This window comes from Podarcis raffonei, chromosome 12 (assembly GCF_027172205.1).
Source record: "Podarcis raffonei isolate rPodRaf1 chromosome 12, rPodRaf1.pri, whole genome shotgun sequence".
Lineage (NCBI taxonomy): Eukaryota > Metazoa > Chordata > Lepidosauria > Squamata > Lacertidae > Podarcis > Podarcis raffonei.
The window spans coordinates 22560357-22583464 of NC_070613.1; the positions used below are offsets into that span (position 1 = coordinate 22560357).

Sequence of the window (23108 nt, forward strand, 5' to 3'; positions counted from 1 at the left end):
AATTGGAGCACTTCAGAAAAGTGGTTTGTGGTTTGGCTCAGCCCCACAAGGTCTGATGTCATTCAGAATCAAAGACTGTGATCCGTATGAGAGAGAGGATTTCCTGATCGGCTGTGTGGTCCATTTTGTTTGCTATGTATTACTGTTTCCATGGACACAGGTTCTCTGCGTGTCTGAATCTACAATTGCTTCATGAGAGGAGAAGAGGCATAGCTCTCTAGAAGCATGCTCTGGTAATTTACGAACTCTTTGTAACAAGTATTTTCCCCTGTCTTCTAGTCTTCACCGTCTAAACTAGGACAGTGTACATGTTAGAAATCTATTCAACATTTCCTTTATTTTCCTATATGTCTGGTTTTTCCTAAATAAATATTGCTCTCTTTTTCCTTTTTTGTAAGTCATTATTTTCCCTCCAGTTTATTCAGAAGCTTTGTCATGCAAGCTTTCTGTGATTTGGAAAACAAATTATTCTGATAATTTAGTGGAAGATTTGAAAAATATGGCCAAGGATGTAAGTATAATTCTACGATTTTTTTAAAAAATCACTTGGTTGTTTCTGGTTTCTAAACATACTTAAAAGGAGGTTGGCAGAGAGGAAACAGGGAGCACAGATCTTATATAGATGGATATTTGCTAGCTATTAGCATATTGTTCTACAAAGTGCTAGTTCTAGGCTTGGGAGGGCGATCCTTGGGACACTTTTCTGGGTAGGCCCACCTCCTCTTTGTTTACAGCCCCACTGCCAACTGGCATGCCCTCTCCCTCTAAGCCCAATCCACACAACCACTCCAGAGGAAAAGAACAGGACAGGGGATGTTGCTGCTTCACCTCCTCACTCTTGTCTCTGCATGCTTGGAGAGGGCAGGTGAACAGGCAATGAGAACAAGCAGGAGGAACAGCAGCTCCCCAGGGCTCAGGGATCTGTATTGGACCTCTGCATGGGGTATGGGCCTTTGCAAGCCCCCCAAATCACATAGGTGCTGTCATCATTCAAATGTCAGGTTATTGACAGGTGGCTGGCCCTTGTCCTGTAGGGGGATGGTAGTGGGGAAGATAAGAATCTGGACCACAAACCAGATCCACTTCTCTACCTCTGCTATACATTGTACGGTAGCACTCATATTATTTGCGAGTTGGCAGTTTATAAATATTCTTGCAAATACATAAATAAATATGGCCTAGAAACTCTATAACAAAGCAGTTGGGATTATGGGCAGATCCACACCATACATTTAAAGCACTGGACTCCTCTCCAAAGAGTCCTGGGAACTGTAGTTACGCCCCGTCCACAGAGCTACAATCACTAGATACAAGTGGGAGATTTAGGAAGTGGTGCTTGTGGTTTCATTACTGCCTCCCTTAATTCTTCCCTCACTCCTGATTTATATGGCACTTTTTTGAGTGTTCAAATAATTTTGCATGCATTAACTCTGTGTTCCTGCCAACAATTCTGTACGGTGGGTCAGCATTAATATCCTCATATTCAATTTTAAGGCAAAATGTGAACTGGGGACTCTCTTATCCGTTATGCTACAATAGCTCTTATCTGCTAATATCGCATCTGAGACATGCTATCCCAGGAAGCTACAGGAAGCTTGGCCTGTTACCTGCTTATTTGGCAATAAAGGAGCTGTGACCATGCTGCTTTCTGTGTTCCCTCTGACAGTTGTCACCATGTTAGCACACACAAAAACATTCTCAAACGTTAGGAATGCTGTTACCTGCATTGTGTCTCGCTATATAGCCAAGGGCCCAGGACGCAGCTTCCTTTACTCCAGGGTCAAAATCCTCCAAGCAGATGACCAGCGTGTCTAGTGCTCCACAGTCAACTATCGCCTGGGCTAGCTGGGGAGAATGTTTTCCAACTGCTCGCAATACAAACGCAGCTGCTTTCTTGTAGAAGCGCTGCAGAAGCATCAGGGAGAGAAGAATACACTGCAATTATCTGAGGGTTTTTCTAAGGTCTTGCAAGACAGAAAAACTTTGCACTAAATGATTTTATACAAGTTGAGCAATTTGTTCCTATCACATCAGGGCATGAGGGGCTTTCTGGTATATTTTTCACTGTGAGAATACTGTATATACAAAGGGAGTATATTTGGGAAAGGGCCAGAGGTCAGGGGCAGAGTAGCTGCTTTGCATGAAGAAGGTCCATTTCAATCTCCAGCTGGGCTGGGAGAAGCTCCAGTCTAAAATCCTGGAGGGCAGACAAGACTGAGTTTGAGGGAAGGCAGCTTCCTATGTAGAAAATTTTACAGCATGCTCTTGCGAGGTCTCTAGAGATACATTTGATATGCAGCAGATGACTAAACTGGTCTTTGAACGTCCTAGCAGGTTAGGAAACTTTAAGCTAAAAGTGCAACCCTGCTTCCCCCAGGATGCTACATTGTGGTTTGCCCTGTAGAAGCCAAGCAGAACCTCCCTCTCCCCTCCCACAAGCCACAGTCATGTCCGTATACTTTATTACAGCCAAGCAATATTCCCCAAGCAGCAACCCATCTGTGCTTTGAAGGGACTATCCAACAGACTGTTTGTTCTCAGGACCCATCTATAACTCGGAGTGAAAGTATGAACAAACTGCTGGTTTGAAGTACAGCATTGGCAGTGTTTTTAAAGGAAAACAGATACTCAGGAGTCAGATACTCCAGTTCTTTCATGTGCTGGGAGAGTGAACATAAGCTCCTCCAGACCGCTCAACTGGACATCCCGTTTTGGGGGCTGTGCTCTTGAATAAGAGCATAGTGCCCAAAAATGAACATTTTGGGGGTGTCGTGCTCTCGAACAGGTCATGTGACTCACGCAGTGAGTGAGCCCCAGAAGATGGGCATTCCAGTTTCCCGCTGCAACACATTGGAGGGTATGACTCCTCCCTTCCACCAGCTGTCTAAAATGATGGGTACTGTGGGGGAACCACAACGCCTCTAGAGGCGAGGGTCCATTTCTCTCGCACAAAATGGTTGGGGCCAGTTGTATTGTGCCTGAGCCAGGGCAAAGTCACAGCTGACTTCCCCGTCATCCTGCTATACAGTTGTACCTCAGCTCCCAAACACCTTGGGAGTCTAACGTTCCAGCTCCTGAACGATCAGAAACCAGAATTGAGTGTTCTGGTTTTCGACCGTTATTTTGGAAGCCAAATGTCCGATGGGGCTTCCGTGGCCTCCAATTGGCTGCAGGCGCTTCCTGCAGCCAATCAGAAGCTGCGCTTTGGTTTCCAAAAGTTTCAGAAGTCGAATGGACTTCTGGAACAGATTCCGTTCAACTTCCGAGGTACGACTGTACGTATTGGAAATCAGTGTGGTAAAAGGTGGACAAGCTCCACCATTTCAACACAGGCCCATGCAGAGCTTGCCTGAGGCCCAAGGTGGGAGTCTTGTTAGAATAAAGTTATGAACTCAAACAAAAAAGCAGCCCATCCCTGGCAGGGGAACCTGGCCAGCTTAGCCCTCCAAGGCCTGAGGTAAGTGTACCCAGCTACATCGCCCTCTCTGCACAGGCCTGTTTCAACAGATGCATACACAAAGAGGTGAGAATGACTAAAAGGATGGAACCCACTTTACAGATTGTGAGGGCTGAACCAGGAAAGTGAGAGGGTGTGATTTTGAGGTTGTGGTGCAACTAGGCCTCAGCAGGTCATCAGCACCCCTGAAATGATTTGCCTAGCTGCTGTCCATGCACACATATTGCAAAGAATTGTGCAAGGCTTGCATATGAGAAACATACTATCTAAACAAGACTCCTACTTTTAAAAATAATGAGAAAATACCGTAAGAATGGTCAGTGTGAATAGACATTGATCTTGAAACAGGAAAAAATAAACCCTGTCAGCAGTTGCTGCGTGTCAAACACCAATACTACAAAGACTGGCTATAAAATATTGCAAAATGTTGATGGTTGCTCAGAGGACAACAGTTTAAGAGCGCCAGAATTATTATTAGCAAGTACATGTATGTGCATCAGAGCATGCATATTATTACTTTCAAATAATTATGTTTTAAGCAGGAGGCTGTGTTTCAAAGGCTTTTTAATATCGGCTGGTAAAATCTGCAGGGAGGCCTATCTATGCAATTCCCATTCATTTCACTGGTGCCTGCACAGCTAAACTCCCAAAGGACTGCATCCATTATTATTATTCAAAATGAACTACTTCTGAAATAATACACATTACAAAGCGTCACAGACCCAGGGGCTGATGTCACTGCACCAACACGCTTCACACACTCAGAGCCAGCTCAGGGATAACTTTTAGCATTGGAGAAAAAATAAGACTAACCAAATTTCACATCAGTGCTGAGACTTTAATAGCTGCCACTCCGCTGCCACATTTTATGCCAAACCATGAAGAAATGCCCAAGCAGCTGGTACTGATGTAAAGTCTGTGCACCCCTTTTTCAGTGTCTGTTTACCATAGAGAGATTTTCAATCTTACCAGCTATCTTCCTAAGGAACCATTTATCTGAGTAACAAGCAGAAGAAAAGATTCACTAGTGAGAATGTTTTTATAGCTCAGGGCAAAACTGAACATTTTTGGCAGGGAAAAGATTTTACAGAAAAACAGAAGACAACGTAAGATCAGACAATAAACACCAAAGCAGCACACAAATTTAGCTGAAACACTGCAGGGATGTGAGAAATACCATGTTCGGTACTTCATTCATTCTAGAGTATTCTTGGTTCCAAAAGGAAGTTATTAGTTCACTGATAGGAAAATAAGTATAGCCAGAAAGCACAGTTTATATAAGGAATTCTGGATTCCAAAGAGGGTCCTTGTTTAAAGGAGAAGAGAGCAGGAACAAGCAAGATTCTATGCAAGCAGCAAAAGGGAGAAGATGAGAAAACAAGGACTGTACAGGCAAGATGTAGTTGCCCTTCCTGATGCTTTGCTGGTGATTTTAAAAGACATGGCATCCCACACCAGGTTGGAACCTGGAAACCCTAAGACTACAACTCCTATCATCCCTGATTATTGGTCATGCCAACAGGGGCTAATGTGAGCTGAAGTACAACAAGATCTGGAGGGTACAAGGTTGGGAAAGATTGTAACAGGTCTTTAAGTCCCTTTTCTGTCACCTTTATTGAGTTGGTCTTTAAAAAAAGAAATAGCCGAAGGATGCATGTACCCCAGCAATCTGGTGCAAGACCTACACCATGTCACAAATGCCATGCATGTTGGTACACTATTTCAAGAAGATCAAAATGATTGAACTACTAGACTATATAAAACAACCTATTTATCAGCAAATATAAAAGTTTTAAAAAATATTTTGCTACTCAAACACAAATACATTTGATATTGCACCGCTAAGGGTTTCTAGACTCTCATGTGTTGTGGTATCATTTATGCTACAAAATTTAGTCTTACGTGCATTTTACTCAGTCACTGTTAACAAATAGCTAATTACGGGGTGGTTTTTTTCCAATTATTTCATTTATAAAACAACCTTCTCCATGCCATCACTTCATTAAACAGTTCAGGAAATAAAATTACCAGTAATATACTTCAGCTAATGAAGTAAGAATAAAATCTTTTCCTTTTTTTTAAAAGGGTCATTAAATTACAATTATGGACACCTTCTATCAAGAGGGATCAATGCACTAAGCATGTATGTTGTGGCAATGACAAAACATGAATCTACAGAGTCTAATTAAGACAGAATAGTTTTTCATTAAAAAACATAATGTATACAATCTATAAAATATACATAAAACAGGCACATATATTAAACATAAACATAAGGCAGAAGATTTTAACCCCATATGGCAGTGAGAAAAGGCTTCTTTAAGAAAATAATAGTTCCTTACATTCTGCTCAGCCAATGAATACACGAGCTGCGGAAGAATATCTCCCTTAACTACAGCTTCTGCCAGGTCATCATTATAATTGGCAAGTCTCCCAAGGGCCAAAGCAGCTGTCTGTTGAATATTTGGAACCACATCCAATAGGAGCGGCCTCAGCAGAGCCATTACACCTGAGTTATGAGAAAGGAGGGAAAGTCCACACAGTAATTAGAGAAACGAATCAAATGCTACTTTTAAAAGAGAAAAATAATATAAAATAAAACACACTGAATGCTAGCATTAAGGAAATCTGCTGCAAGTAAACCTAAGCTCTGTGTTAAGAACCATTCCTGGAGTACACATTTTACCCATCCAAAGTGGGCAACACCATTAGGAATCGGGGAGAAATTCAATTCAGTTCACATTTAAAGGCCAACATATCTAATTTGCCCTTCTTGAAGCATATGAGAATCAAAACAATATGAGAACCATCCTTTGAAATCCATATTTCCTCAAAATTTGTGATGCATGCCCCCAAGCATGCATATATTAGGGGAAAGTGTGTGTTAGCATGAATATAATGGTGAAGAAGAAAAAAACAAAAATGCAAAGACACAGTAATCACAACCTATGATATAGTTTTATACTGCTAAATTATTAAACTAATTTTCTGAGATATTAATACTCTACTAATGTGGCTTGTTGATATTGCACAAATGCAGCTGGTGAAGCAAAAGAGACCATCTGATGATGTTCTTGCAGGCTTCCCATAGGCATCCAATTGACCGCTGTGTAGTGTAGTGGTTAGAGTGTTGTACTAAGACCAGAGACCAGGATTCACATCCCCTCTCAGTCATGAAGCTCACCAGGTGACCTTGAGCCAGTCACACAATTGTTATGAGGAAAAAACCGGGAAGGGGAATAATATGTGCCACTCTGAGCTCCCTGAAAGAAGTGTGGGGTATAAGTTGAATAATAAACAAACAAACAAACTCAACCTATACCACATTCTTCAAATCCAGCAAAACTTCCAACCGCTTAAGTCAGCTTTTTAGTCAATATGAAGAACACTTCTTCAGCACAAACACACAACAGTCGGTTTGTAGTTTTTCACTGGCCAGTGATTCATTTCTAGAAAAAGAGATGCGCCAGATCTAATCTCTTCCTGTAAAGTCACATTCTGGGACACAGAAACCCGTCACCTAATCTCAGATACGGTTTCGACTACTCATAGTGAAAAGAGGGCGCCCATGGGGAAGTTTCCTCCAAAGCAAATGCCACCTTCGGTGTTGGAACTACTGTAATCCCAATAATGGGGCCGTCTCCTCCCTTCATTGACGCTATTTGCCTTAGGAAAAGAGTTGAAGAAATCCACACATCACCTCACAAAAACCAGTTTCCACTGGGTACACCACAGTGGTCTGAAATTTGCCTGTGCCCGCTTCCTGCCCATGGCCACCTGGTGGTGTGCAGCTGCTGACACATGCAAAACTCAACTCTCTGGCACACAGCTGCAAATTTCTTGGGGCACCCAAGAAAGGTCACCACTTCCCATGGCTCATGCTGAACACAACCAGCTGGCTCTGGAGAGGGAGCTGCCACGTAGGAATTTCAAACAGCTTTGTGCAATATCAGCTTGAGTGGGTAGACTTCTATCCTCTGAGAGAGCCCTTGTCTGAATCTGTTGTTGAATGACAACCTCTATTGTCAATCAGCAAGATGCTCACCCTATCCCAAACACACTGTATTTGAATAGCAGGTGTAAAATTTAAAATGTTTGGAAGCAGAGAGAACTAGCTTAAAATCATTGAGGGTGGGGAAAGAAGAGGATTAGAAAAATGGAGATCTCAAAATGGAGATCTGCATTGACTCAAGAGGATTACAACTGGTTCTTGTATGAGAAGAGGAGGCTATCGGCTTTTTCTCTGTGGTCACTTCCCATGCTGTACCAGGAACACTGGAACAGAAATGTTTGCATGTGGGAAGAGTTGGCACCATGGTGACTTTCCATGCCAATACTACATTTTTGTCTGGGAATAAGGAGCAATTTCCCATGTGAATTTCACGTCCTAATGTCAGCAGAGCATTATGGGATGGAGTCAAAAGGAAGCAGCAACCACATTGCTCCCAGAATGAAAGTACTGCCCTTTCAAAACAATGTAATTTAATCAGCAATTTTGGTCTTATTGACCTCCGCCTTCTTTTTTTGCTCTAGTCTTTTGTAAAGTAAGCCTGTACTTACTCAAATAAATTATCTGTTTTAAGCATTCCCATCCCACCCATCCAAAAAAACATTCCCAGGACAGTGCATAATAAAATATGCAAACTAATGTAAAATACAACAACAAGCACAGGTGTTCTAAAGACACATGTACCCAATATACATAAGACTGCACCGTTGTACATTGTGGTAATTAATCTGGAATAAGTATAACATTCCATTTGTACTCACATGCAAGTCTAAATTCCCATCTTACCCACCCACAAACAAAAGGGTGAGAAAATTTGTCCTTTAACGATTTTAAAAGGCAGTTCATCTGTGTTAACAGTCTTAAATATGAGCCCACCAATTTACCTTAGCTATGTTGCAGCCACTACCCTAAAATAACCTAGTTTACCCAACCACTATGGGCCATGAGCTGCTTGGCAGTTTATGATAAATTAAGGAAACCAATGTAAAATGACTTTGTTCACAGAAAACATGTCAATGGGCTTAGGTAGGGAGCACTAAGCCCTAAACAGAGGTTGTCACTGTGAACTATCTGGAGATGTTCCAAGGACATGTGAGACCTGTTGTAACATCATGATTTTGGTGTTTTTTTAATGTTAAGCTTCTAGATCTCAGCAGTACACTGAATATTTTGAAAACAGAAGCAGTGCATGTCTCAAAAAAACAAAATTTAAAATAACTAATATATTAAAATTTAATGAGCATTTTTTAAAAAATGCAACTCCCTTCATTATCTCAAAAAGGATCTGCAGTTGGTGTCTGTGGTGTGCAAATATGTTTAATTCAAACTGATAAATGAATTAATTAAAGGGCATGTGATCAATAAAAATAATTTAATTGGTTGTGCAGACCTAGTTAATTTAGGAAACCTAAAAATAGAATAGTACTCACCTCATCTCACTGTGGTGATAACAGTGTTCCAAATATCTAAATGATTTTTAAAAGGTGGTCTAATTCTGTATAGAAATATATGCTAATATGTTTCAATTACATCAAAGAAGAAATGCAAATACCCATTAAAAAAATTCCATTGTGGGGTCCAAAACTTAAGTATGTGTCATATCAGCCCATCAGAATGTCCTGAAGGAATAACACCACATTGTGCTACATATATGAGAAACAATTTAACTGGGGAACAACCTCTATAATGTATTCCCTTCGGATAGCAATTATAAGCAACCCTCAGCGACTCTTGTTTATTTATATACTTAATTACAGTAGCCCTCACAGCACTTGTGCTGAGTCAAAGCTAGACAATGGCACAGTCCCTGTGTAAAAGATTTAGCGTATGCCTACTGCGTGATACAAGGTTTTTTGAAGCAGTATGTTCCATAGATAAGTGAAACTATCCAGAGAGAATACCAAAATTACTCAGTGGTAGTGTTCAGCCACAGTTTGACATGTACTTCTGATTTTCTTTTTATTTTAAAAAAAAACCCTACTGAGCAGGAAAAAATAAGTCACTTGATTGAAAAGAACAAATACGAACTAAAGCTTGAGTTTATGTGCATAATCAAGTGCCATGATAGCAGTTTATGAAGTTATGAACAATATGGAGAGAGAAATCTTTCTCTCTGTGTCATAACACAGGAATTCAGGTCACCCAATGAAGTCAATTTACAGTAGATTCAGGGCAGAAAAAAAAGAAAATGCTTCTTCACACTACACATAATAAACTTAGGGAATTCACACACATACACCAAAGATATGATGATGGCCGTTGGCTTAAATGACCTTTTTAAAGGATTAAACAAAACTCCTGGCAGCTGGGCCTATCAACAACTAGCTAAATAAAATCTCCATCTACAAAATCAGAATATTTCTGAATACCACCACTAACAGGAAATGACAACCATCTTCATGTCCAATTTGTAAGCATTTAGCAGGGCACCACTGAAAGCAGAATACTGGGCATCTTCAGCAGACCTTAGTCTCATCCAGAAAGGCTTTTCAAAAATAATCTCTTCTTCTTCTTCTTCTTCTTCTTCTTCTTCTTCTTCTTCTTCTTCTTCTTCTTCTTCTTTTGCCGCTGCTATTGCTATTATTAACATCACTTCCAAAATATCAAAATAAGACATGATAGAGGAAGGTAAGCAATATACATTTAAAGCAGCCTAGTTAAAAGGAAAACAAAATGCTATCTTAAAAAAGAAAATCTTTACAGATAGAAATCCAATTCAAAATACAATAAGCTCCATAAAATATCATTAGTACCTAAACAAAAGAACGGAGAAAGGAGCTACATCCTCACACCCCTCTCTCCCCTGCAACACAGCAACCACTTCCAAACTGCATCCTTAGCAATCCTCCCTAGCCAAGCCTCACTCTCATGCATTCTCATCATTTAGAACACTCGTGAACAACGTTCTTGAATGAGCACACCTTTAGCTTTTCCCACATCAGAAAATATCTGCCATTTGTCCCAATGCAAAAAAAAAAAAAAAAAAAACACTCGGAGAATACAATAGCAAAACCAAAACCTGGCCAGTACCCCTGAAACCTGATGGACCCCAAACTAAGACCTGGTGGAGATTGGGACAAGAGGAGAAAATTTTGGAAACGCAATCTCAGCCCTGTCCAATGCTGTGTCTTAGGCGAGGCCTTAACTAATGGAGGCAAAGGCAAAGAGGAGAAATAGAAGAATGAGGTTTTCAGAAGGGGGCGGGAAGGATTCAGACCAACCAACCAAGAGGTAGGGAGAAGTGTTGCCATGGTGGAGGAGAAGAGAGCAACGTCAAAGTGTGGGAGTGTCTAAACCCATTGTAGGATAACAGGTCAGAACTGTGGTCACCAGACACAACCTGACTTGTGTGCCTTAAGGTAATCTGTTGTCTTCAGGTGCAGCACATCAGGGGTGGGGAACCTTTTTGGCTCAGTGGGACAGACTGTTAACTGTGAGCCCCACCCGTGAGCCAACTTTGATTTTTTTTTTATAATATTTTTATTAAACAATTTTTATATTAATACAGACAAAACATACATAAACAAACAACAAACAATAACAGAACAAAAAACAAGTACCATTTCATATCCTAATTTCTTTAGCCTTTCTTCCTCGACTTCCCCTTGCCTCCCGTTTCTGTATTCCAAATTCTTATAATTATTCAGCGAATCTTCCCTTATTTTACTATAAATTTATGTTAATCATCCTTATTCTCTTTATCTTAACCATTACTAATAGTAACCATTTATTTTAATCCAACATCATTTCAACTGTCATTAATTTTGTAATATTTCTTTAAATAGTCCTTGAACTTTTTCCATTCTTCTTCCGCCGCTTCTCTTCCCTGGTTTCGGATTCTGCTCGTCATTTCTGCCAAGCCCATGTAGTCCATCACCTTCATCTGCCATTCTTCCAGTGTGGGTAGATCCTGTGTCTTCCAGTACTTTGCAATAAGTATTCTAGCTGCTGTTGTAGCATACATAAAAAAAGTTGTATCTGTCTTTAGCACCCCCTGGCCGACAATACCCAAGAGAAAGGCCTCTGGTTTCTTGGGGAAAGTATATTTAAATACCTTTTTCAGTTCATTATAGATCATTTCCCAGAATGCCTTAATCTTCGGGCACGTCCACCAGAGGTGAAAAAATGTACCTTCCTTTTCTTTACATTTCCAACATTTATTATCAGGCAAATGGTAAATCTTTGCAAGCTTGACTGGGGTTATGTACCACCTGTAAATCATTTTCATAATATTTTCTCTTAAGGCATTACATGCCGTGAATTTCATCCCGGTGGTCCACAACTTTTCCCAATCAGCAAACAAAATATTATGACCAATGTCCTGAGCCCATTTAATCATACTTGATTTTACCATTTCATCTTGTGTATTCCATTTCAGCAGCAGATCATACATTTTTGACAAATTCTTAGTACTGGATTCTAACAGTTCAGTCTCTAATTTTGATTTTTCCACCTGGAAGCCTATTTTACTGTCTAATTTAAACACTTCATTTATTTGATGATAATGTAACCAATCTCTCACCTTCCCTTTTAGTTTTTCAAAACTCTGCAATCTCAATTTGTCCCCTTCCTTTTCCAAGATTTCCCAATATCTTGGCCATTTCGACTCCATATTTAGCTTTTTAACTGCCTTAGCTTCCATTGGTGATAGCCATCTTGGAGTCTTATTTTCCAGCAAGTCCTTATATCTAACCCAGACATTTAATAGTGCTTTCCTGACAATATGATTTTTGAAACTTTTATGCGCTTTAACCTTGTCATACCACAAATATGCATGCCACCCAAAAATATTGTTAAATCCTTCCAAATCCAAAATGTCTGTGTTTTCAAGAAGCAGCCATTCTTTTAGCCAGCAGAAAGCTGCCGCTTCATAGTACAATTTAAAGTCTGGCAGGGCAAACCCCCCTCTTTCCTTTGAATCCGTTAATATCTTAAATTTTATTCTGGGCTTCTTGCCCTGCCAGACAAATTTAGATATATCTTTCTGCCACTTCTTGAAACAGTCCATTTTATCCATTATTTGTAATGCTTGAAACAAAAACAACATTCTTGGCAATACATTCATTTTTATAACTGCAATTCGACCTAACAAGGAAAGCTTCAAATTTGACCAGATCTCCAGATCTTTTTTCACTTCTGTCCAAGTTTTTTCATAATTATCTTTGAATAGGTTCACATTCTTAGCTGTCATATTCACACCCAGATATTTCACTTTTTTAACCACAGTCAACCCCGTCTCATTCTGAACCGTGAGCCAACTTTGAGGGGTAGTTGATTCATGAAGTCAGCTGAATGACAGGTGAGTTGTCCCTCCGACCTGTCAAAATCCCTGTGCAGTCCTTTCCCTCAGGCTGCAAAATGTCTTAAGATGGTCCAGGGAAAACGAAACTCTCCATCCATAGAAAGCTGCCTTATACAGTGGAATCTTGGTTCTCGAACGCCTTGGTACTCAAACATTTCGGCTCCCAGTTTTCGAACGTTTTTTGGAAGCCGAACATCCAATGCGGCCGTCGTCTATTGTTTCTAGGGCGCCTGCACCAATCGGAAGCCGCGCCTTGGTTTTCGAACGTTTTGGAAGTCGAACAGACTACCAGAATGGATTAAGTTTGAGAACCAAGGTACCACTGTACTGAATCAGACCACTGGTCCATCTTGCTCAGTATTATCTACACTGACTGTCACCTTCTGCATGCAAAGTGGAAGGGTATTCTATATTCTGAGAGTAATCTTATATTCTCAGGAGGAAGATAAAATCCCAGTGGCACTTGTAGACTCTAAGAAACAGGGGGCTCTAAAACTCCCCTACGGTTGATTGGGGGAAGAGAGGATAGAGATAGTCTCAGAGAGATTAAATGCAAGCAAGGAAACACTGCTGGAAATGTGCCTGCAATCAGTGCTGACTGGCTCAGAAGAGATACTTCACAACCCCCATTTTAAAAGGCCTGGCCACCAGCTGCCTATAATGATGCATATTGAGACCAAACCTCCAGATCTGAAACTGCCAAAAGGATATAGATATGCTTAAAAGGCAATGCCTGAAAGAAAATATTAAACGCAGAAACAGACCCGGAACATAAATCACAGCAGGGCAGAAATAAAAAGTTGATGGGCAAATTGCTTGCCAATATTTTAGCAGCATTTTCATCAGAAGAAGTGCTTCTCCCCACCCCCACGCCACCTCCATATGTCGGGACCTGAGCATCCAACATCTGCAGCCTTTCATCGGGCTGAAGGATAGCACTCCCAAGAGAACACAAGGAAAAGTCTACATAGGAGGATATGGTGGCAAAAGGGCTTCTAAACTAAAGGCATCACATTCTCCCACATACGACATAATGCTCCCCCCAAGAGGAGCTCTTCCCTTGAAGGCTGCATGTTGCCAGCTGTGAGACATTCAGCAAGGATGCCTGCTTTTACTGCCGCAATGGGATGGGAAATGACTTGCTGACTTTTCACCGCTACAAAGCAAAGGAACTAGACTACCTTTCCTTCAGGTGTTGACAACTCTACGCAAATGGAATGGTTCAAATTGATCCCCAAAGCCTTTTTTATCAGTATTCAAATTACAGGGGGACAGTAATTTTATGGTGCCCTCCCAGCTACCATTTTTAGAAGGTGGAGTATGATTTAGCTAATATTGAGAGGAGGGACAGGGGATGGAATATGGATTTCACTAAAGCGCCCCCTCGTTTCCTCCTAGAATTCAAGCATTGGTTTTTATACACTGTGGTTCTGCCGCAAAGGACAGTGTGCTAGGGATTAAGCCACAGCTGAGGATCTTCCCCTGGAAACTTAGCAAAGACCAAACCTGAACACTGGGCGGGGGGTGAAACTTAAATCAACATTGGGATTATTTAAATTCCCATGTTGTATTGTGGCATGTTGACTCATATTTTATTTACAGATTTGAATCTTCGTTTTAGTATAGCTGCATGCCCAAACCTCTAGGGATAGGTGGGCAAGTAGTCTAGATCAGTAGACTGATAGAGGAATATACAGATAATGAGTCTTCCCCCTTCCTCTTCCTTCTGTAACATGGAACCCAAACCACATAGAGAGGATCTCTGCATATGTTTGCATTCACTGTAAAAGTGCAGAGACCTGTCTGTGCAAGGCAACTGGAGGCAACTTGGGCTATTCTATTTTTAAACTCAGTTAGTACCATATATCTGTTATCACAACTGCCAACTGTTACTGAAGGAGCAGAACAAATCCACAGCAGGATCCAAGATTAGTATCCCAAGAAACATAGCAGAGAATCCAATTGCCTGTGCAGTGCAGCTTCTAAACTGATGGGTAGTAAATTTTACTCAGAGTAGACCCACTGAAATTAATGGACCTAACATAGTCACATTCATTAATTTCAGCAGGACTACTTGGAGTAAAACTTAGTTGAATACCGCCTATATATTTATTTATTGCGTTTACCTTTTTTTAATTACTTCTCCAAGGAGCTCAAGGTGGCCTACATGGTTTCCTCCCTCCTCAGTTAATCCCCACAACAAGACTATGAGGCTGGTTAGGCTGCAACACTGACTGGCCCAAGGTCATCCAGTGAGCTTTGTGGCTAAGGAGGGATTTGAACCCTGGTTTCCCAGGTCCTACACTCTGACCTCTACACCGCACTTGGCTCTCAGTATTGTTACACCGCCTTTCTGAAAATTACCAAGGTGGCGTAGGCAGATCAAGGTCAATAAAAACATCACAGTGAACAACGCCACAGAAAAATTAAAAGGTCAAATTTAAAAGATGTGCCTATACCTTTTCTAAAAACAGTTGCACTCTGAATAAATTTGTTGGTCTTTCCCCACTGGGGATAGTCATGTTCCAGTCCCTACACCAAATAATTGGTTGTACTCTTGTGCTGGGATTCCTTTATTTGATAATAAGCACATCAGAACACCATTTTATATCCTACTTCCAATTTCAGAGAGCGTCTGCACTTTTGAAACCGAAACAACAGTGGCAAGCCCAAGAGAGGGAAGAACCAGCAGACTCAGGAAAACCCCAAGGTTTTCAGAAGCACCCAAAAAAAAAGTATGGGGGGAAAAACCTAAGGGAGGGGAATCCCAAAACAACCCAGTGAGGGACTATACACACTCAGTGGGGACAAAATGTGTACTGATTGCTGGGGGGAAACAGAAACCAAATGCTAAGAAAGAAGAGCTAAAAAGGGAGGAAGAGACAAATAGATATAAAAAAGCTTAGACAGACCAATCTCATTGTCTGGATATGTCATTTTCTGGCTCACGCTGAGAAGCTATTTTTACATGTCCCCAGGGATGGAAATGAGAGCTGCCTATGGTAATTGATGGAGAAATTCAATATTTTAATATAGCTACGATTGGGCACCAGTGTGTCCACGCCACACACACAGCAGCAGCAAAGAGAAGACTTCCCACTCTTTCTAACTCAGTTCTTATTTAGTACAGAATATTAAAAGAACAACCCTACAAATGCCAAGCAAATGCAATTAATAGTCCATTTTCCAAAATGGCTTATGACAGACAAGTAATGTGTAGTTCACACTGCATACTAGGCTCTGACTGGTTCACAACAACCCTGCAGTGTTGTCCAGTGATATTAGATCCCCTACTGCTCATGGGGAGTTGAACTGAAGCTGAGAGATTGTAACAACCCTTGATTTTGTTCCCCGCATTGCAGGCTGGGCAGTAGTAAACAACAACTCTCCAGTATAACTCACTGCTTTACTCCTATCACTCCTAGAAGGGCTGCACTGCAAGTAGCTTACAGCAGCTCAGCAATGTCACTGTGAACACTGCAAGGCAGAAATGAGGCTAAGGTTGGCTTGCACTTCCCATCAAGAGTCTCACATATCTCTCAGGTTGCAGCAAAGGTCATTCTACTTACATTGCCCTCCCTCTAGGCCAAATCAAGCATTCAACTGCATGCCACAACCTTAAGCTGTACTGAATGGATGCAGACTGCTTACACTTTTAAAATGTTCAAAAACTACCGGTACTTCTTTTTTATTTGCAGATGGTTTAAGACCCAAGTTAGAGCACAGACTTTCTTGATATCAATTTTTGCTTGTTTTCAATCCCCTTAGCCACAGGATCAGGTCACACACACACCAGGGACACAATACAACATTTTGTTGTGTGGCCCTACTTGTTCCCTCTGATAATGAAATTCCAAGGGCTTCATCAAAGCTGAGGCTGTTGAAGAGGCCAGAGACCATCTTGGCTGTGAGCCCTGGAAGATCTGCTCCCTGCTTTTCTGGCCTGACTGACTGACTCCAGCTACAAAAGCTGCTAGACAATTCTTGTGGTATTGTTTAGGCTGTTTTGTTGGGGGTTGTTGTTGTTAATTATACATATTCATTTTTAGATATTATTAGGGTTTATGTGGAAATGATTTCATTTTGATTGTGTACTTTCTGATGTGGCTTATTTTTTGTTTGTGGCTTTTGTTACGTTTGTAATTATGTAAATCTTGTCATCTTGTGAGCCATCTTGAGCATGGTTTTAACTATGGAAAGGCAGCATACAAATAAAATTATGAACATGATGGTGAAGTTTTATTCCTCCTGTAGCCAAAGCAACAAAATCCACACATAAGAGGGATGTATCAGCAGACTTGGGGGAACATCTAGGGTTTGTAGAATTAAGAAGCAGCAGCAGCAGCCCCAAAAATCGGTTCAGTCAGGACTGAACATGGGGAACAGAAAACTGGGTGAAGAGGGGAATGGAATACTGTTGAGGAGAGCATGGCTGGCAGGCTGAAAAGCTGAAGAGGAGCATGGCACTCCATCTTGTTAATGTTAAACCGAATTCTACCGAAAAACCAGTATATTAGATTAGAATTGGGTCTAATGCAACCACACACTTCTGGTGTGGATCAGTAAGACAGCACAGATTTCTTCTATTGTGGGGTAAGCTCTGATTACAAATTAATCATGGATGACCCCCATGCTGTGCTCAGGCTCCCCTCTCTCTCCCAATGGCTGGTATGCTTATCTGATTTAATCCTTACCTGGCACTTTGATATAGCCACTCTAGGGTGTGTGTTTTAGCTTATATACTGTTCCAGGTGACAGAACAGGAAATGACTTCATGACTGTCAGAAGGCCAGCCAATCTGCACAACCAGCAGAATCAGGGGCATGCCTTCCACTAGGCTAGGTGAGGAGGCAACCTTAGGTAGTAGCAGCAAGGCGTTGGCACTTGTTTTATGTGCCACGTGGCCTACCCTGCACCTGCTGCTGCCCTCAGGTGCAACTGAAGACACCCTCCCATCACTAGCATTTCATTAAGATTCAATTGCCAACTTGCCTGCCTTCTGTATATGGAGTTGTGGGTGGAAATGCGGGTGAAGGTGCATCTCCCCTGCCTCAGGCAGCAAAATATATTGGGCCAACCCAGGGAAGGAGTTGCTCCCAAGCTCAATTCTCTTACGCTGGTTATATGTATACAGAGAAAGCTCTTAGTGGTAGATAAGCTGATAGCAGAAGGAGATAATCACAATTCTTTTCCTTTTCAGTGCCATATAGCTTCATTCCAGGCTTGGTTTTTATTTCGAGGCAGCATAACAGATTTCTCTGTTGTAGGCTAGACAAGTGTTTCTCAAACTGAATTTCATATTCCTTTATGGAAATAATTAACTACGCTCATTTTCTGCCGTAAGAGTTTCTAGTCAAAATATGACCACTGTACCAATTCATTACAGTCAGAAGATTTGGACAAGAAAATCCTACTTTTAACAACAACAACAACAACAACAAATATTTAGTCAAGAATAATCACAGTGGAAAAATATGTTGTGATGCTTGTCATTTCTTTGTAGCTTAATTTAGTGATGAAGAAAGAGATTAACAGCACTGGAAAGAGCTATGCATGAGGGTGTGATGAGGTGTTAAGCACCCCAAACCAGGGAGGCAGAATCTGTATTCCCTGAACACACTGGTAGAAATACTGACATAGTTCACCATTCCATGCATGAGCCTTATATTCTGAGAAAGACTGAAAAATATGACACTAAAATGTGCTGCTTTACCTGATTACTACATTCGTCCCTCAGAAGTTAAACGGAATCCGTTCTGGAAGTCCATTCGACTTCCAAAATGTTCGGAAACCAAGGAACTGCTTCCGATTGGCTGTAGGAAGCTCCTGCAGCCAATCAGAAGCTGCGGAACCCACATCAAACGTTTGGATTCCAAAGAACACTCGCAAACCGGAACACTCACTTCCAGGTTTGCGGCATTCGGGAGACAAAAGGTTTGACTCGCAAGGCGTTCGAATTCCAAGGTGCAACTATACTGAGTAAAAACTGGATTTCCCAGTTTGGTTAGTTGCAGTTTGTCAAATGTCCTTGCTTAAAGAGGTTGTCCTTGTCTTGAAAGGATATATAGTATCTCCTTCTACACTACATATTTGTAAATCAGACCTGCACAACTTGTGGCATATGGGAAGCTCAGTTCACTAGCCATGTAGTGTAGTGATAACCCCCTCTGCTTTTGAAGATCCAGACTACAGCAACAAAAAGATTTACTGGGCTCCAGGTAGACCACTGTATCAGGGCGTGTGAGCTACATTCAGCATGGTGGGTGGTAAATGTGCAGGCTGGGTCATCAAAATTCTTTGCATTGTTTCAACATACAGGTCCCTTCCAACATGAGAAGATTCCAACATACTCAGAGGTGCTGCAAGAAGTATGAGAAATATAACTGAAAAAGTGAAAAGGATACTTTTTATAGGTGAACATATGATTTAAAATATTATCACCAGTTTTTGAACGATACATTTTTCATCAGCCATAGCAACCATATTGTTAAACACAATGTTTATTTATATCCCTCTTTTTCCTTCAGCATTTAAGAACCAGCTTGTATTTTCATACTTCACAGGCTGCAATTCTTAAAAGAGTTTCCTCTCTTGCAATCGTTATTTAAATCAGACTTACAGATTAATTTTTTTAAAAAAATTGAAAAATATCACACAAGTGAGATATCCTGAGATGTACAAGTATGGGGCTTAAATATAAATATTACCGTAATCATTTCTCATTAACAATTAAAAGTTATAATCTGAAATTAGAAGGATTTCAGTGATGGTGAGCGCTATTTTCAGGACTGGAACAAGGGTTCTTTTTAGAGAAACAGTTTTTTCAAGTTTAAAATTTTTTCATTGTATTTCTACACTGGATATTGCACCCTTAAACCGTGATCTGCTGTTATTGAAGCAAACACCTCCATTATGTTTTTTTTATTTAAAAAACCTCCTCAATGAAGGTTACACACATTACAGCCTTGTTCTGATACCTCTTATCCACAAGAGTATAATGCACAAAATTATAGCATTTTAAGATAGGTTCTTACAGTAGGTTATAAAGGTGACAGCTATTTTTTTGGTATGTGTCACCTTCAAAGCCCATCTTAAGAACATACCTTAACGTGCTATAATTTTAACACAAAGCCCATTGATATGAAAATGTGTTTCTTCTTCCTTTTCCCAGGGCACTTCATGATAAAAGCTCAGTTTTGAAAAGATACATCTTACAAAATTGAAGAGACATATTACCAGCTTAAGAATTTTTGTAAGCTTACTGATATTGAAAAAAAAGAACTAGGTTAGGAATTTACTAACAACAGGGTAAATGTTGATAGTAGGAGAGCAGGAGAAGGATTGGTTGGGGAAATCCTGAAAGGTTGCAAAAATGCATAAACTCACAAAATTTGCATGGTTGACTTATGGCAGACAACAGATGAAAGGATTTCAGGAATTAGTGGCTTCAACTGATTTAATTTATGAAAATCAGATATAAGTTGAACATTGACAAATATATAATGAACATGAATGGATCCAAGAGCTCTTACATCGCTCTTGTAAGACATCTTCTATATGCAGGGATTTTTATTATTATTTTGTGTTGAGGAGTATTCAATCATGTCAGAACCTACTCCATCTGCAGTCTGACAAAGCACAGTCTAGTTACAGGTATAAACATCAGTTGCTGTTTGTGAGCACCATGCCATGAATAGTCAATATGGAAGAAATCAAGCACGTGGGATTTCACACACACACACACACGGCCACAAGTACAAATCATGTCACTATTTATAAACTACAGATTGGCTAAATTAGAAGAACGTGCATTTTTATATTTGGTGAGGTTCTTAGGATTGTTTTAGCATCACCATCGTATGAATGCGATTGGTTTTTTTCAGAAGTAGCCCGGCCCCCACTATGTTCTGGGACATGGGACGGTAGCCTAGCAGAACGATCCTATGCATATTTACTTGGAAGTAAGTCCTATTACATTCCATGGTGCTTTGTCTCTATTAACTGTGATTAGACTTGCAGTCTAAAACTAAAAATATTAAAATTTAAATAGATCACTCTCCAAGTAAGTAACATTTCTGTAATCTGGCCTGGGAGGGAGGGCAGTAAATGACTCCTGCTACGAAAGCTGAGGTTGCTGAACACACTCTTGGGCTGGGGTATTGTTTAGGAGGTATGAGGGAACCGTTGCTGCTATTGATATTTTTAAAACTGCATCCTTATTTTAGATTTTTTATTATTTATGTTGAAATTGTGCAATTTGATTGTGAAATTCTTTAATGTTTTACTTATTGTTTATGGCTACTTTTGTTTTACTGTAATTATGCATGCTTTTTTCATGTTTCACCTAGAGCATGATTTGAACTATGGAAAGACAACATACAAATAACATTATATATGTGTGTATGTATGTAAACTTTGGCAACCAAGTTTTGGACTATATATATGTTTTAAAGATAATAAAATTAAATTAAAAACCAACATAAAACTTCTTTTTGTGTCACAGTGATGTCTTCTTCTCCGGATATAAGATTTGCTTGTCTGGGAAAAATCGTATTTTAGAAAAGCAGCATTGTGAATTCTGAAAACAGTTTGTTTACTCTGTTGTTTCAAGTAGCACCCTGAGAAGGCAATTGTTAAGTACTGTACAATTAATACCCGTTTTATATCCTCCTCTTCTAACAGCAATGCCTAGAATAGAAAAACTTGACACTGAGTGGTGAATTGCAGTCCCCACCCCTGCTCTGTCTTTCATTACTTGAAATAGCCTGCAAACAGCTTGTAAATAGTCACACATGTGGGGAGTTCCCTTGCTGCAATGTGTGGCTATATGAAGCTAATATTTCAGCTGACTTTAATGGATAGACATATGTCTTACCTGCTCATTTTATTGGACCATCTTTAAGCTATCTAATAAGGAAGGGGACTTCAAAGTATCAGACTGCTCTCAGTTCTATGGTAAGATAAACAAAAGGATTTGTGCATTTTTTTTATTCTGAAGCACTGCTTTTTGTTGTGTTTGTTTGTTTACCTGCATTCTGAAGAGTCTCGATATTTTGCGGCCTAGTAGCAAGTTCTGCAACAGTCTGAACAAACTGCGTTCGGGCTCTTTGATACTGCTCAAAGACTGCAAAGAAGGCAGAATAAGTGCATTTCAATGAGGGCTTCCTATCACAAGCATTCACACATTAGATACAGGCCCAGATAAGCAGGAAATGTATTGTGACACCTTATAGAGTCTACAGACCAAAGAAAAAATGATGACAAAAGCTGTCCTGAGCAAGAAGCAAAGGCTGTATTCCAAACCCTACTGGTAAACGGCATTTCCGTGCGCTGCTCTGGTTCCACAGAAGCAGCTTAGTCATGCTGGCCACATAACCCGGAAAAACTGTCTGTGGACAAACGTCGGCTCCCTCGGCCAGTAAAGCGAGATGAGCGCCACAACCCCAGAGTCGTCCGCAACTGGACCTAATGGTCTGGGGTCCCTTTACCTTTACTTACCTGTGAGTTAGCCCCACTGAATTCAACAAAACTTATTCTCATGGTTAAGGTTTATTTCCATAAACTTTTATAGGTTGACTTTATGACTCAATGCGGCTTACAGATTAATGGGGGGAGGGGGTTAGAAACCAAATTACAACAGTACATAATAGAATAAAATATAAAAACAGACAATTCATGGCAAGTAGACTCCAGTGAGTTCAGTAGCAAATACTCCTAGGAGGATTACTGTTTTGTCCAGTGTACTCATTACCAGGACTACTCAGAAAGTCTCATTTAATTCAATGAGGTTTACTCGCAGGTAAATGGAAGCGTCTGTTGCGTGGACGCGCTCCCCCCCCCCTTTCCTTTTCTTTTCAAGAAACTGTAAAGCCCAGAAAGCCCCAGTACACAAAACCCAGCCTTAGAAATACCTTGCAAGACCTGCCTCTGACTCATGGCTCTTGATGGTCACCCACTTCCGAGAGCCTCGGCAGCGTCCTCGTAGGGTGGTGTCTCGCCCCCTGGATCCCCCTGCGGCCTTGAGGGGGTCTTGCTCCTCCGCTTCGCCTCTCCACTCAGAAACCCGCGCGGGTCCTGCAGCTCCACCTGCCCCTCGGGCTCCGCGCTTCCCCGTCTTCCCCCGGGGCCTTTTCAGTTTGGGCCGCGGTGTGTATCTTCTCCTTGGCAACCGAACGGAAGCCGGCGCCATCAAGGGGCGGGAGGGAGGCCGCGGCCTGCGCCTCATTGTGACATCAGGCGGGCGCGGAGCGAGAGGGCCGGCCAGCCGGCGGCGCCTTGCGCTAGGCTCTAGCGCGGAAGGGCCGGCGCAACGCGATCCTAACGCAGCGTTCCTTGAGCCC

General features: G+C 41.0%; 1 protein-coding gene across 1 annotated transcript in view; it reads right to left on the reverse strand.

Moving 5' to 3' along the window:
• SPAG6 (sperm associated antigen 6) overlaps nucleotides 1-22803 on the reverse strand; it is a 50492-nt gene extending 27689 nt beyond the window's left edge. The window contains exons 1-4 of the mRNA XM_053409942.1: nucleotides 22680-22803; nucleotides 21797-21892; nucleotides 5800-5966; nucleotides 1722-1905 (exon numbers count right to left, since the gene is read on the reverse strand). Of these exons, the coding sequence (XP_053265917.1) occupies nucleotides 1722-1905; nucleotides 5800-5966; nucleotides 21797-21892; nucleotides 22680-22704 (472 nt within the window). The 5' untranslated portion in view covers nucleotides 22705-22803. The remainder of the gene's footprint in view (nucleotides 1-1721; nucleotides 1906-5799; nucleotides 5967-21796; nucleotides 21893-22679) is intronic.
• Between the last annotated feature and the right edge of the window lie 305 nt (nucleotides 22804-23108).